At 47.3% G+C, this 15,884-nt stretch overlaps 1 protein-coding gene across 1 annotated transcript in view; it reads left to right on the top strand.

Annotated features, from left to right (window-relative positions):
* Positions 1-1,910: 1,910 nt before the first annotated feature.
* Hecw1 (HECT, C2 and WW domain containing E3 ubiquitin protein ligase 1) overlaps positions 1,911-15,884 on the top strand; it is a 288,520-nt gene continuing 274,546 nt past the window's right edge. The window contains exon 1 of the mRNA XM_048339413.1: positions 1,911-2,199. Coding sequence (XP_048195370.1) covers positions 2,170-2,199 — 30 coding nt within the window. The 5' untranslated portion in view covers positions 1,911-2,169. The remainder of the gene's footprint in view (positions 2,200-15,884) is intronic.

Genomic DNA, 15,884 nt, shown 5'->3' with positions numbered 1-15,884 from the left:
CTCTCTTTACGTGTAAGACAGCTGACTTCAGTTGCTCTGGATGAGAGGTTTTCTAACCACGAGACCTTTGGGAAACAAAAGAACCCATGCAGTCTTGTTCTTTTTCCTCTGTGAAACAGGATGACACTATCCAGACTTCACGGAGACTATTCAAAATATAACCGTAGCCCACATGAATGTATATGTTGCCCAACACCTGACATGGAGATGATGTACACAAGTTTGGTGATTTAGTCAACCCATTAACATGCGATCATTTGTATATTTATACTTTGTTTAGTTCCTTTGCCTTCAGGACAAGGTTGGGTGGGAGGAAGGGTGGGGCATGAAATAGGGGGGTTCTTCCCAGGGGGAAGTAAAGCATAACTTGGTATCCTTACATCAATAACCTTTGTGAGAGATGTTGCCTTGTCCAGTCATCTCCATGATAAAACACAGAAAATTTCCCTGGGCCATGCTGAGGCTGCATTGCAGAAGAATTATCATTTTTGGTGGTTTGGTGAGACTGTGCTAATACAGAAAAGTGTGGATGATGCTTGTGCAAATGGTTTGGTGCTTTGTTTTCTCTTTTCCTTCAAGACTCTGGTTAGAAACCTCAAAAGGCAGGTGCTGGTATTTGCAGACCAAATCTATTCTTACAGAAGTTTCTTTGTCTGAGAAACCCATATGGATCCAAATGTAACATCTCCTGGAGAATTGTATGCCTCCATTCTGTATGGCTCCTTAGCTGAGGTTTGCAAAGTGGTCAGCTTTGAGCTCATCTGACCAAAAGATCAGATGCTGTCAGACAAAGAGATCTGCCAGGAAAGGACTAAGAACCCCAAGTGTGATAAGGAAAGAAAGGGACAGGCTCCTGGGAGAGGAGGACAGCTTGCCTCAGGTTTCTGTTTCTGGAAAGTTCCTGCTGTGAGAGCAAAATCAGTGGGGAGAGGTGGGCCCATGAAATGAGACACTGCCTGTCACCTGGGTTTGAGCAGAAGGAAACTTGGTTTTCGGGAGGGCTGTGTAAGACCTGGCTGGTTAGGGTCAAACCCTGTATTTAGTCTAGTGGAGGTCTTAGAAAGAAGGGAAGTTGTCACAGTGTAAGAAAATGGCTTACATAGGGGGAGGCATCGTAGGCAGAAGAATAGGAAGAAATTAATGAGCATTGTGAGGAATGCAGTTAGACTCACAGAAAGACAGAACATGGAGATTTTTTTTTGTGTTCTACATCTGCTATGAACACATACAAGCCAAATACCCACCTAAGGTACATAGATTTACACAAGGGGAGAGGCTAGCCACCAGTGACCAGTCTCTGCTGTCTGGACGAGAGGGGAGTTAGATTTTACTTTCAGTCCTAGCATTCTGAGTGCTTTCATATGAAAGCTGGGTTGAAAGTCAGGCTTCCTAACCATAGGCATTCTCGGGGGTCATTCTCCCCCTTTGCGTTTGTAACAGCAGTTGTTTGTTGTGTGTTCATTGTGCAGATACAAGGGGGTAGCTGAAATGTATCTATAAGGTGAAGAAAGTGTTTAAGACAGGAAAGAACACCTGTCATAAGATACCTGACTGGGGTGTCTGTACTGCATCCTTTCTGAAAACACTGTTTGCACACACACACACACACACACACACACACACACACACACACACACACGCTGAGGGATGGAGGGTACCGGACCTGCCCAGGACTGAGTGTTGGAAAATATATATATATATATATACATATATACACCTATACAAATATATGTATACACACACGCACACATATATGGCAGGGGCGGAGAGGGAGGGGTGTGTGCGAGAGGAGGCTGCAGGGCGGGGCGGCGTTAATGAGAGCAAACCCGGCTCGTGGTTGGTTCGGGAGTCTGGTACCCACAGAGGAGCAGGCAAGCAGGGAGAGGATGCGGGCGGGAGGATAAAGCGATGAAGTGTGCCGCGTTACCGCTCGCGGGGCGCCGTGGTGGGAGCCGCGATCGCGCGCGCCTCTGCCTGAGCCGGCCCCTCCTGCACTGAGCTCCGTCACTCGGTGACTCCGGCTGCTCCGCCGGTCGCTTGGGCACCGGGCAAGTCCGAGCGCAGAGCCAGAGGGCGGCGATTGCTGCGAGTCGCTGGATGCTGCCCGATGCCAGGCAAGGATGAGGGGCGCGTACATCCTCCGGTTCTAACCAGCGCGCTGACGGGAGCATGATCTGTGCCCAGTCCGGGGCTGCCAAGGTAAGCCGGGGCGCCGAGAGGGAGACTCTGACTGCCACCCGGTCCTCTCCCCTCCGCCGATCTCCCGGCGGCTTCCAGGCTGCTCGTGAGGCCCCAGCAGCGCCCTCCCTTCCCCAGGGCCTGGATCCACCCTCCTTCCCACCCTCCCGCTTCTCCCGCGAGGTTCAATTGTCAGCCTGGGGCTCGTCGCCGCCCGGGCCCAGCTGGGATCCCCCGCGTGGAGACCCCGGTTTGGGTAGGGCAGGCGTACGCGGCCCTCCGGAGGGGGACCAAGAGAAACAAAGGAGCCCCAAGCGGGTTCGCCGCGCCGCCCCCGCCCCTCGGCACCCTCCCAGTGGCTAGGAGGTGTCGGGGAGGGGGCGGAGAGAGCGACGTAATCCCCCTGCCCAGCCCACGCCCACCCCGGGGAACCACGCTCTCGGGATGTGCTCTGGGCTCTGGGCTCGCTTTTGGACAATTGTGTCCCGGGCGATGCGGGTGGTTAAACCAGCGAGCGCCCACGGCCCCCAGTCGGAGCAGGTGGCCAGGTGCGGCCCTTGCTCTCCTACGTGGTGGCAGGTTGGGGGGTATGCGTGGCGTGGGGGCTCCCCGGCGCTCTCCCTGTCCCCCGGCTGGCCGTGCCTCTCCGCCGGGCCTGCCACCTGAGTTTGAGCGGGAGCTGCCCGTCATGTCTCGTCTCCATACTGCGCCCTGCGTACAGGCAGGGAAGGGAGGGGCTGGGGAAACTGCGCCCGGTCCTCTTTTCCTTTCTTCGGCTGGAGGTGCGCTTCCCTCCCCAACGTAGGCAAAGCCTAGCCTGCAAACAAAGTGATCCCTCCATTCTCGGCTCCAGGGCTTCCTGGCGATCGCTCCGCCGTTTGCAGGTCCGACCTTGGGTCGATTGTTTCTGACTTATGAAGGCGCGGTGGGTCCGCCTTGCACATCGAAGCCGGGCGCCTTAACTTCTTCCCTGCCCGATTTCAGCGCGGGCGGGGAAGCTGGCAGCGGCACAGGCTGCGGAGAGCCGGGGCGGCTGCCCGTGGGTCCGGGCGCAGCGCGCCTCGGTCTGCAATGGAGCTGACACCGCTAGCATGTGGGGATTTTCCTGGCTGTCTGCGATACTGCGTGACGCGGCTGTAGTTTGGGGCTCACTTCTTTGGGGGAGCTGCAGTGGTGCAATTTCCACCCCCCTTACCCGCCCCCCCCCCTTGTTTTTCTCCTCATTTTGAAACGATAAGTCTGTGTTCCGCAGAAATGGATGCAGGAAGAGCGGCATCGTTCAAAGCCTAAGGAAAGCGCCTTCTCTCCTCCCGCCCCCTCCCCCGGATTTAGTCGCGGTTTAGGGGCGGCAGATGCCCTACCCGGAAAGGCCAGCGTTTAAAGACCCCAGCAGTGCTGTGGTCCCAGGCGTCTCAAAGCAGGTGTCCAGATCTGCGTGTCTCATCAGCGGACTCGCTCCGGCTGTGGCTTTCACGGTAATTCAATTCTAGATGGGGGATTCATTTTGAAAATGTGTGTTTTTCCACTAAGAAGGGATTAGAGTCCAAATGCTTTGCCCTAGGATGAACGTATGTGCGCGATGGGCAGAGAGCGAGATTGTGGCTGATTCCCTGTTGCCTGCTTCCTCCATTTGTTACCTTCTCTGGAATGTAATCTCTGGAACATGAAACACTGTTATAATTCTTAGATCTACAGGCAAATTAGACTTTGGAGTATTTCGTTTCATAAGCCATATTCAGACTAGTTCAGCACCAGGATCTCAGGCTGGTGCATCTGACTGCTTTGCGGAATGGGAGTTCTCCTTTTTTGTCTGCAGGTAGTTTTTCATGAAGGCAGATTGCTTAAGTTTTTATTTTGGATTGTGGTGTTATTGGCATGATTAAGGCCATATCCTGAACCGGAAGAGCCTAGCAATGCACCAGTGTAGAGGGCTGCAGTATGTGACTTGTGGCTATAGTATCTTTTGATTTGGTTCATTTTCTTAAATTATGTTTGGTTTTGAAAGATAGGCATACCTTAGCTTTACTTTCGTGCATCAGATTGGAGTATTAATAAAGCAAATGTTGAAAGACAGATGCAGTCACAAGATGTGATCATCTCCTCATCGCCTTCTGTACATGAAAAGTGAGTGAGACTAGCTAATTCTCCAACTTTGTCTTGACTTGTAGCATAACTGATAGCTAACTGAGAGAAGGTTCAGAAAAGTTACCCAGTTTAAGAAAGGCAAATAATCATAGCCCAAGCAATATTAGCCAACCAGGACATTACAGAATTTCTGATTTTTAGACCTGAAAATTATAAACTTCAGTATCTGCATCTTTTCCTATAAATGAAATGAACCAACAATTCAAACAGGTCATTATTATTTGTCCACTGTAGTAAAAACATTTGGGGGAAGGGCTGGGAAGCAAAGAACAATGTTGAATTAATTGGGTAGTAATTTTTCTTATTTGAAGATTCAGTTATTTATTCCAATGTTGTCTTGGATAATTGAGAATTTATTTATTTCCAGTGATTGATTTTGTTTGTTTCCAGTGGAAGATTCTAGATTGTTCTCTTATCCTATGTAGTCATTAGCAGTAACATTATTTACTTTCCCTGCTGTCATTGCTCATAAAACTTGCTAGCATTGATACCCATTATAAAAAACGAACAAGATAAGGATGTTTCTAAACAGGTAAACAAAGTGTTGTCATGTGCTTATAGTAATCATCACAATTTACATGTGGTTGCAGTGTGGTCATTGGCCCTGGCTTTACTACAAAATTTCCGACAGCTTAAAAGTTCTAATGAATACCTTACCAGTTGTAATTAACCTCTTCCTCTCCTGTCTCCCCTTGGCCTTTGCATCCACATAGCTAAGGTGGCACTGGGGATGGCAGTCAGCTAAGGTGGCACTGGGGATGGCAGTCAGCTAAGGTGGCACTGGGGATGGCAGTCACCTGAGTTCTGAATGTGCCACAGCTCTCCTTGTCTACCCATGGTTTGAGTGTCTGTTCAACTCCCCTCTCTGCAGCACTTAGGATTTTGTCTGCCCTCAGAAATGTTTGCTGGGTGGATTTCAGGTCATCCAAATGCCCGCTGGTTGGATAGGCAGGAGGTAGCTAGGAATTCTCTGCTGCTTCGTGACTCAGCTGGGGGAGGTTATGTAAGATACTTAAGGGAAATGGTGAGCCAGGACTCAAATCCAGGCCTTCCACATGGCTGCTTGTGAGAGGAGACCCACCCCTCAAGTAAACCAACCAAACAATAACACTTAGAGATTAAGTTCACTTGCTGCAGGCTTGGGGTAGTGAATGGCCTGAAATGTCCAGTAGGACAGAATTTATCTATTCACTGCTTGCTCTGTCCTGCCTGAAAAGAAAACATCCAAGCACTCTGTCCTGGAGCCTGCACTTGAATGGAAGGGTGGAACTTTGTGCCACCTTCTCTTCAAGTCTTGATTCTAAGAGTCAGTGCTTGCCAGGACAGTTGACATGTTCAGAAATGCCACAGAGTGACCCACATTTGTTCAAATCACAGTTACCATATGTTGTGCTTGTGGAATGATCCAATAGTGAGATGGAGCTAGCCCAGCTTGTCTAAGTCCTCACACAGGCAGACTCCTGGACTTACAGACATGACACCCTGTCTGTCTCCCCACTACCTAATTCCTTCTTCAGGCAGCCAGGAAGTTCAGTACCTGCCTGACCTTTCTGTAATCCACCCTGGGAACACACGTGCGTGGATTCAGTGGGAAGAATGGGAACTATGCTGTGCGAATTGCAATCTGCTTTAGCTCACTGAGGTTTTGGACTTTCTTCTTTAAAAGTGTGAAGCTGATAGTTGAGTGCTGGTGGCTCCTGCTTATAATCTTAGTTACACTGCAGTCTTAAGAATCTAGGTTTGAGGCTAACTCATGCAGAAAAGTCTGAGCCACTCAATCTCCAAATAAGCAGCAAAAATCCAGTCTGCAGATATGGCTCAAATAGTAGTGCTAGCCAAACAAGCAAACCCAGCAAAGCGAGAGGGTCTGAGTTCAAATCCTGATAACTCCTAATCAGCCCCAACCCACAAAAATTGGGAAGTTGAGACTGGCAATCTCAAAGGTCACTTCTGACACCATGATTCTGTGATTGTTTCTGTTGCTTCATTCCATTGGACCAATTGGATGGTGAAAATAATGATGACAGTTGAACTTCACAATCTATATTCTAATTTATGTAGAAATGTTAAAGGCCATATATCCATCTGTGGGCTATCTAATAAACACTTTGAGTTTTATGTTGATGCTGTTTATCTGGTGTAATCCTTTTTGGAATTTACTATACGGGGGAATAGATGTTTGGACATATTTTATTCCCAGTGAAGATTGCAGTGGTGAAAAACTGTACCCTTTCCCAAATGAACAAAATGCTTAGGATTTCAGGGTTTGAGAGTCAAGATTCTAAGGCATTTATATGTATACACACACACACACACACACACACACACACACACACGCCTTTCTCAGCACTGAGTGTATAACTGTCAGTGTGTAACCCAGCTCAGTCACCTGCATATGTCTCCTCTGATACAGCCATCACTTTCCCTCTGAATTTCTCTGATTTCTCATTTTGCTCCTTCTTTCCCCAGTTCTTACTAGAGTTTAAGCTCCAAGTCTCTCACTTGCTAGGCTGGTGCTGTTTTACTAACTCATGCTTCCAGCCTTGTGATACACTGTTTATTTTTTTAGCTTAAGGTCTTTCTACCAGGCGCATATCCGAGTCAAGATTTACTTCCTTTAGGCTTGCCACTGTTGCTGGGATCACTGCTGTGTACCACTGCAGCTGGCTTCCTCCTGTGGAGTTGGAGTCTCCAGGACTTTTCTCCCCAAACTGGCCTGGGACTGTGAGCTCAGCCTCCCATATGGCTAGGGATGATAGGCATGTGCTACTCTATTAATATATGGGCTGGGGATGGGGTCGCTTAAAGTTCTCTACCCAGGCTGGTCTCAAATCATGATCTTCCCATTCTCAGGATTCCAAGTAATAGGATTATGGGTGTGAGCCACAGGTGCCTGCTTCTTATCTATTCTATAGCTCTGTCCCAACTTTTGTAACATCCCCCACACCCAGAAGACATGCCCAAGGATTACACTATCGCCCACTTTATCCTGTCCCAGCCAGGGCACCAGTCATAGCCTCACAAACTTCCCATTTCTTGCAACTGTTTCTGTGTTCTGAGATTTAGCATACTTTTCCAAATTAAGATACTACTAGATGGAGATACAAAATGAATCCTCTGACAACTTTGAAGGTTTTTGTTTTACATAATTAGAAACTTTACTGAACCTATAATGTTCTATACTTGAACATACAGTTGCAGCTGACCTTGGTTGTGCTTGTATCCTGAGATATTACATGCTACTGTAGCCTAAACACAATAGAATGCATCCAGTAAAATACTTCCTTAAAGTGAATGCTTTGAGAGACAGACAGCTAAGGACTTTCAGGCTAGAGAGGAAGCCTTTTTGGAGAGAGAAACTTCAGGAAGGAGTCAACATGAACTAGAGCAAGCTTACAGGGGAACATGGATTGAGGTATTAGCCTGGGGCAGTGAATGCAGACCATGGAGGAATTACAGAGGGAAAGGAAATGTGGATGCAAGTCTCTGATTGTTCCTTGGGTCCAGGGGACAAAGATTATACATCTGCCCTTTATTGGATAGAAGGACCTGCTTTTGCATAGGTGAATGTCGCTGTCTTCCTCCTGATAGGCATCTCCCATTCCATTTCCTTGGCCTCCTTCATGGGTGGGTCCATCTCCCTGGCCCTTGGCTTCTTCTTCAGGGGATTTTTGCCCTCTTCCTTCTTAGTCTCCTCCCACTTCCTTCAGGCCCCAGGTTTGCTCTGCCTCAGGTGGGTTCCTCCATGCTTGTTAGTTCCTGGTGATGCTAGAGAGAAGCATTTCGGAGGCTGAGCTCATCTGGACTGCTCTCATTGGCTTTCTGACTGCCATTGGGGACCTAAATACCAGGCATTTCAGGAGACACAGTGTATTAGCAGTTTTAAATATCGCATCCCATAATGTGTGCACATGGGATAATTGGTAAATGGCTGTTGTGTTCTGTGACAGGGGTGCTATATTGCGAAAGTTGACAATGATACTGCTACTTATTAGCCAAACATCACACAGAGATTCCCAGATCTGTTGTATATACACAGCCTCAAGAGAGGTGCAGCATGTACATTATTTACACAGAAATTATACTTTTCCTGATCTATTGGCCCAAAGCTTGATGCACATGTGGACAAAGACATAGCCTATGGATGGTTCTTCTGCTCTTATCAGGCATCCATCCCATGTGATGTGCAGAGGTTGAAGCTCAAGCTGGTGTTGGGGGAGTGAGGAGGGAGCTGGAAAAGGAGGCCATCTGTGCCCGTGATGACGAATGCCATCATGGAGACTTCATTCGGGGTCTCTTTTATATATTTAGTGGAGCAGATTTTTCAGTTCACACTTTCTAGATATATTTGTATTGCACAGATGTCAGGGAAATATCATGTGTGTGAAAGAAGAAGAAAGGGAAAAAAGACCAAAATTCACATCCATGGCTGGCCAGGGATTGTAATTCAATTATTTTTGTCCTTAAATTGACATCTACTTAATTTGTATGATTTCTGCAGTGTGTGTGTGTGTGTGTGTGTGTGTGTGTGTGTGTGTGTGTGTGTTCAATTCAGAACACTTTGAGAAGCAGAAACCTCAGTCCTTCTCATTATTATAAGAGGCAAAGCTTCAGGCTAACAGGAAAAATAATAGAGATGAGAATGGAACATCCAAGACCTTGGGCTAACAATCCCTAACTCCAGTGAACTTTGACCTCTGTTAGGCATAGACAGACAGAAATGATGTCCTGGAAAAGGCTCCCATACTCCCATTTCATTTACCATTATTCATAATTGCTTTAACCATTGACCTTTAAAACTCCTTAAATTTTCCTCTGGTGTGTGTGTGTGTGTGTGTGTGTGTGTGTGTGTGCTAGTACTGAGGTTAGCTTTTGTGCTCAAGGCTGGCACTCTGTCACTTTAACCACCCCTCACTTGTAGCTTTTTGCTGGTTAATTAAAGATAAGAGTCTTGGGGGGACTATCCTGCCTGGGCTGGCTTTGAACCTTGATCTTCAGGTCTCACCATCCTGAGTAGGTAGGATTATAGGATTGAGTCATCAGCACCTGGCTTCTTCAATGATTTTAATCATTGGGTGCTGGGCTAAGCTCTACCTCCTTCTGTGTAGAGATCCTGGGCCTATCCGCCCTTACCGTGTGGTCCCCTATCGCCCTCACGAATATCCTCTGGCCAGTAGGAATTGACTGCGAGGGGTGAGGTCCACGCGTAGCCTTGGTCAGCGTGTGGTTGCGAGACGCCCTGCCCTCTTCCCCATACTTGCCAAGGAAGACAAGGGCACGTGGACTCTCAGAGAAGCCTCAAGGGGCATTCTGGTTTATTCAAGGGAGGGGCTAACAGTCTTAGACCAGTAATGACAAGCGAAGGAGAGGGACTGGCCAGGTGCTAACGATAGGCTAATGAACATATCCATCACAGTGATGTCACGGAACTTCCCGCAGAGGCGGAGACCTCTTGGCTCCGCCTCCTGGGTCAGCGGGCGCCATCACAACACACTGTGCTTGCCACTGAGAGGCGAGGGCTGGTTTGGCTTCTCTTCCGGTTGAACCCGGAAGGAGGTCGGACAGGCTAGCTGCTGGGCCAGCAGCTAGCCGCCCCAGGTCTTAAAGGCATAGCCATCCCCTACATCTTCAGGTCTCACCATCCTGAGTAGGTATGATTATAGGCTTGAGTCATCAGCACCTGGCTTCTTCAATGATTTTAATCATTGGGGTTTTTTTGTTTTGTTTTAAAAATGAGCTTTTAGGGGGGGCTGGGGATATAGCCTAGTGGCAAGAGTGCCTGCCTCGGATACACGAGGCCCTAGGTTCGATTCCCCAGCACCACATATACAGAAAACGGCCAGAAGCGGCGCTGTGGCTCAAGTGGCGGAGTGCTAGCCTTGAGCCGGAAGAAGTCAGGGACAGTGCTCAGGCCCTGAGTCCAAGGCCCAGGACTGGCCAAAAAAAAAAAAATGAGCTTTTAGAAATGCAGAGGAAATTGGTTTGAGTATTTTATCGGTCTCATTTCTTCCCCCCCCCCCACTTCCTCAGCATTACCCTACTGTCCCTTCCCTGCAGGACTGCATAGAAACAGGGACAGAAAACCACTGTCCCTGTATCTTACATTTCCATTGCTTCCTATTCCCCCCTCACAATTGATTTTCGGTTCCCCTGTATAGACCATGCTTCTCTGGCTTTCTTCATTCTCTTCCTCTCTGCCCCTGTGGACATATTTTTATTTCTATTTATTTATTTACTAAGCCAGTCCTGGGGCTTAAACTCAGGGCCTGGTCTGGGCACTTCCCAGAGCTCCTTTTGCTCAATGCTAGCACTCTACCATGTGAGCCTCAGTACCACTTCCAGCCTTTTCTGTGTATGTGGTACTGAGGAATTGAACCCATGGCTTCATGCATGCTAGGCAAGCACTCTACCACTAAGCAGCATTCTTAGCCCAGGGAATGTATTGTTTGGTTTACATAAAGTATGTGGTTAACACAGAGATAAACTATGGATCAAAATAAACAAATTTTATTTGTAGAGTATCATTAGTATTCCTGCCTTGTTACTTTTCTAGACAGTGTACTCTTGCTCCTGTCACTATCTCCTTATCCAGTGTTCTCACCCTACTCACCTCCACCTGGTGAAGTTCAAAGGTCCAGTCTATCCCTTAACACACTCTGTTTTGAAAGAGCCCATCACCTTCTGCAGACCACCAGTTCCCCTGCTTTCTACAACAGTGACCGTCACTGACCTGCATTGAGCCTCTGAATGATCAGATCCCCGGGTCTGGCTCTCAGACATCTTCTGTTTGTATGCCCCTTCTTCCCTTGATCTCACCATGGCCTTCAGTGTATTTTGGTTTTCTTTTCCCCTTAGCTCTGACTACCTCTCAGAGCTCCGACCTAGGAGCCCACATGTGCAAAATGTAACCCCCAACTTTTGTTCCCCTCAAGCTTGCTTCTTGTTTCTGGAAGAGGCAAATCCATCCTTCTTGATGTCCCTCTCTTACCCAAGCTGAACATCCACCACATTTCTCTCCATTCCTCCCACTCTGGTCCCTGTTCCTCTGGGTACTCTTCTAACTGGCTTCCCACATTCCTCCTACATCCACAATCATGTTCTATGTGGCCATCTAAGTAAGTGTGGGTCATATTGTGGGGGTGCTGGCTGTATACGTAGAGGGGCGGTCCCCGATTGACCTCCCCTCCTCCCACCCTGCCCTGGGACCGAATGGCGGGAAGCCACTCCTATGCCTTCCGGGTCTGGAACCGGAAAGAGTAGTTCTGGCTTGGCCCGCCTCCCATCTCGATCTCGGGTCCACGTGGATGCCTTCAAGATGGCGCCGCCGGTGCCCAGGGGCAGTCCTATTGGGGCGTGACGTCAGCCTGTGGGGGGAGTCCCATGATGCCACTTTGGCCAAGACAGCCCGGCTCAGCCTATTAGCAAAGCCCGGCTTCCCCACCGTAATAAAAACCTTCCCCTGCCCCCTGGGCGAGTTCAGTTCAAACCCCAGACTGCCTCCCTGAAATCTTACTTTCTCTGCGCCTATTGCTGACATGTGAGAAGGGGCAGGGGTGGGAGATTTCAGTAGTTCACTCTCCTTGGCTAAACGCAGCCCAAGGAGAGCATGCCTTCACCTTCTGCGGGTGGAAGATAAGGCTGAGTGCTCTCATAGTTTTTGGGGTTTGGGCATTCTCCCCGGGAAATTGGGGAGAAAGGGATCCATCAGATCCCTACACAAGGGAAAAGGGATCCATCAGATCCCTACATCATATAACTTCATTGACTCATTCATTTATTCATCCAACAAATACTGACTAGTACCTGCTGTGTGCTAAGCATAGATTTAGGATCTGTGTTGTGTTAGGAGCACCGTCCAAAATGTTCACACATCCCTGTCCTGTTTTTATTTTTTATTTTTTGCCCACTCCCACCTCCAGTGGTTTTATCCCATTCACAATGAAGCCCGGACTTGTCACGTGACCTCCAGGCTCTGAGTCAGTGGGCCCTGGCTCCTGTCTCTCCACTCTGCCCTGGCTCCCCCAGACTCAGTCTCCAGTATTCTGGGCCTTTCACAAGAATACCCAGCACACTCTTCCCTTGGCTCTTCTCTCATCAAGGAGATGCTGGTCCTGGCTCTATATCCTGACTCCTTGGTGCTCAGATATCATTCCATCAGAAAGACCTCCCTGACAAGCTGGCAGCATGCTCTCCTCTACTTACAGGTTCCCTTTCTCTTCACAGCTGTGCTGTGCCTTGTACTTATTGACTCACTCCCTTACTAACTTGTAAGCTCCATTAGAGCAGAAATGTGATCATTTACCTCATACCTAGACCCACACCTGGAACTGAGCATATATTACAAGTATTGTTTGCCGACTGACTTACTGATGCTGTCCTTAACTGGAACTCAATCATAAAAATCACTGTGTCTACTTTATTTTTTATTTTTGTGCCAGTCTTAGGGCTTGAAATCAGGGACTGGGATCCTGCCTGCTCAAGGTTAGTGCTGTACCATGTAAGCCACAGTTCCACTTCTAGCTTTTTGTTGGTTAATTGGAGATAGAGTCTCATGAACTTTCTTGCTCAGGCTGGCTTTGAACCATGATCCTCAGATCTCAGCTTCCTGAGTAGCTAGGATTACTATAGGTGTGATATCAGAAATTTTCCAATAAAGCAGCTGGATTCATTGCATGGCATTTAGCCCCTAGCTCTTCTGAGAGTACACGTTTCCTTTTCTCTCTATAATTCCTCCCTCCTCCACAAAACTGGTGAGGGTAGGGATTAAACAGGGGCCAGGCCCAGCTTGTCCTGTCCCTCCACAGCACCTCACAAGTAGCCAGCAGTCACTCTGTTCATGTTGAAATAAATAAACTGCTCCTTGCACTCCAGTTCTGCCTCTTCTGGGCCACAGTGACTTTGTCGTTGGGAATGTGTGCATGCCATTCCTATGTTCAAAACCCTCGGGTGGCCAGTGTAGACAGTGAAAGAACCAACTCTGAAAGCCCACTTGGTAGGTCCACAACCTGGCTGCCCTTCTACTCCTTGATGCAGTCATTTGGATTGTTCTCCCTCCCATGCCCCCCCCACCCTTGTTTTCTCTCTAAACCTACTGTGTGCTTTTCTATAATACTTTTCTGCTCTGAAACTCCCCTCTAACTTTACTCATCCTTAGTATCCATCCTAAATCCTACCTCCTAGCGGAAGCTGTCACTCCGTTTCTCTAGAATGATCCAGCAAACAACCAAAAAATTGAGGAGGTCTGCATTGTGTTGCTTCTAGAATATTAATAACAGCATCAGCACCAGCAAAATGCATACCATGATGTTAATTAGAAAGGCAGATGAGATAGGAACCAAAAGGACTGTGTTTCCTTGCGGGGGGGAGGGATGATGAGGATCATGAACCACCCTCTACACCATGCTGCTGTATGTAACACCAGCTCTCGGGATGAGTCCTGCTATGTGTCCTAGGCTGCCTCCTGAGTACTGAGATGACAGGTGTACATCACAAAGCAAGGACTGGCATTTCTATCTGTTGACTCTTAAGTATGGAGAACAGGCTGCTTTGCAGTCCATAACTGCTAGAAGGCTGAACGACGCGGATTGCTGGTAATGCCCTATTCCACAGCATCAGTGAGGCTTTCCTAAGTGCTCACAGGGAGGAGCTAGAAGCTCCGTTTCTGTGGAGGGAGGCCTTCCTTCTCTCAACTCTCCAGCCCTGCCCCAAACATAGTCAGCCCTATATGAAAAGTTCCCACTCACCTTTTCCAAGAAACTTCCTTCTTTGAGCCAAGCCTGATTTTTAGATCTCCTGAAAAGAAGCCACTGGATAGAAATATCAGGATCTCAAAGAACTCGAGACTCAGAAATAGAGACATGCCTCTTGTGTCTCCACCACTGTTTCCTCCCTCGGTGTTTGTGATTTGTTCATTTCTCTTCTGGGTCTCTTAGCTTTGGAGGGCGGACACTCAGGGGTTCTCCTTAAACCAGTGTCCTTATGAAGGGTGAGGTGGTCAGCACCTCTTGGAACCTCTCTTATGGGTGGCTGGCATCAAGGTCATCTGGGTGTAATTTCATCAGGAAGTTTTATTGGCAGCGTTGCTTTCTTTGTTAATAAGATCGCCACAGAAAGCTAGCACAATTTTTGATGAGTTGTCTCTCATAGGAACTTTGCAAGCATCTCTCCTTATTGTGTTTCAATAAAATAAGATGAATCTGTCTTAGAAACGTACGTTCCGATCACAGTGTGATATCCATGGGAAGAATAGTGGAATCCAAGTTATTCTTGTTATCTTTTTCCACCAAAAAAAAAAGCACCGCATATACATACATTATACATATGTATATAGCAAATATACAAGCTTCTTTAAAAAAGACTTGGCCAAGGGATAGAAAATAAGAATAAAAATACATTATATCTGTAGACCAATTACTACATCTATATGTACATATACATATGTATATGATACATAAGTATATGTATTCAAAAAGTTCTAGTTATTTTCTATTTACTTAACCATTCAGAAAACAGTTCCTGAGTATAAGTTACATGTATGTTTCATGACAAGCATTTATGCTGTTAGTGGGAATACCCACCTAGACAAAAATCTACTTATAATTTATAATTAAAATAGCCAACTGGGAAGAATGAGAGGAATGACATTGATCATGATCATAAACTGACATGTTGAATTGAAACCCCTTGTGCAACTATTTGCAAGTAATTAAAAAAGAATTTTAAAGAAAAATGTCAAAGACATATCTTGCAGTTGGTAGCTCACACCTATAATGCTGGCTAGTCAGAAGGCTGAAAACTGGAGGCTTGTGGTCCCAAGGCCAGCTCTGGGCAAAAAAGTGCACAAAACTCCTTGTCAATAGGAGAGCTGGATGTGGTAGCAAATACCTCTCATCCCAGCAATGATGGGAAGCCAAGATTGGCCACATCATGTTCCAGTTGTTTATGTTGGCAGGAAGCAAGACCATATCTCAAAAATAGCCAGCACAGAAAACGGGCTGGAGGCACACATCATGTTCCAGTTGTTTATGCTGGCAGGAAGCAAGACCATATCTCAAAAATAGCCAGCACAGAAAACAGGCTGGAGGCATTTAGTGCCAGCCTAGTGCCAGAGGCCCTGAGTTCACAGTCAGTATTGCTATATTTTTTACAAGTCCAAAGCAGTATGAATCTGTGAAATGGGGCAATATCTAATTTAAGAAGGACAATGGAGCCAGGTGCCAGTGGTTCACTCCTGTAATCCTAGATACTCAGGAGGCTGAAATCTGAGGACTGAGGTTTGAAGCCAGCCTGGTAAGGAAAGTCCATGAAATATTTTTATCCAATTAATCGGACAATGTTGGAAGTGGCACTGTGGCTTAAGTGGTAGAGTGATAGGCTTGAGCAAAAGGAGCTCAGGGACAACCTCACCCAGGTCCAGAGTTCAAGCCTCAGTACTAGCAAAAAAAAAAAAAAGAAGAAGAAGAAGAAAAAGAAGGAAAATTGGTGACTATTTTACTTTGCGTATTCTCTAGGGAGTATCTCTCATGCTCTAAGAGTTGTTACCACCATGGATGAGTCTGCAG

The sequence above is a fragment of the Perognathus longimembris genome, chromosome 2, assembly GCF_023159225.1.
Source record: "Perognathus longimembris pacificus isolate PPM17 chromosome 2, ASM2315922v1, whole genome shotgun sequence".
Classification (NCBI taxonomy): Eukaryota; Metazoa; Chordata; class Mammalia; order Rodentia; family Heteromyidae; genus Perognathus; species Perognathus longimembris.
Note: the sequence above shows the minus strand (reverse complement) of the source record. Positions and strands in the feature narration are given on the sequence as shown.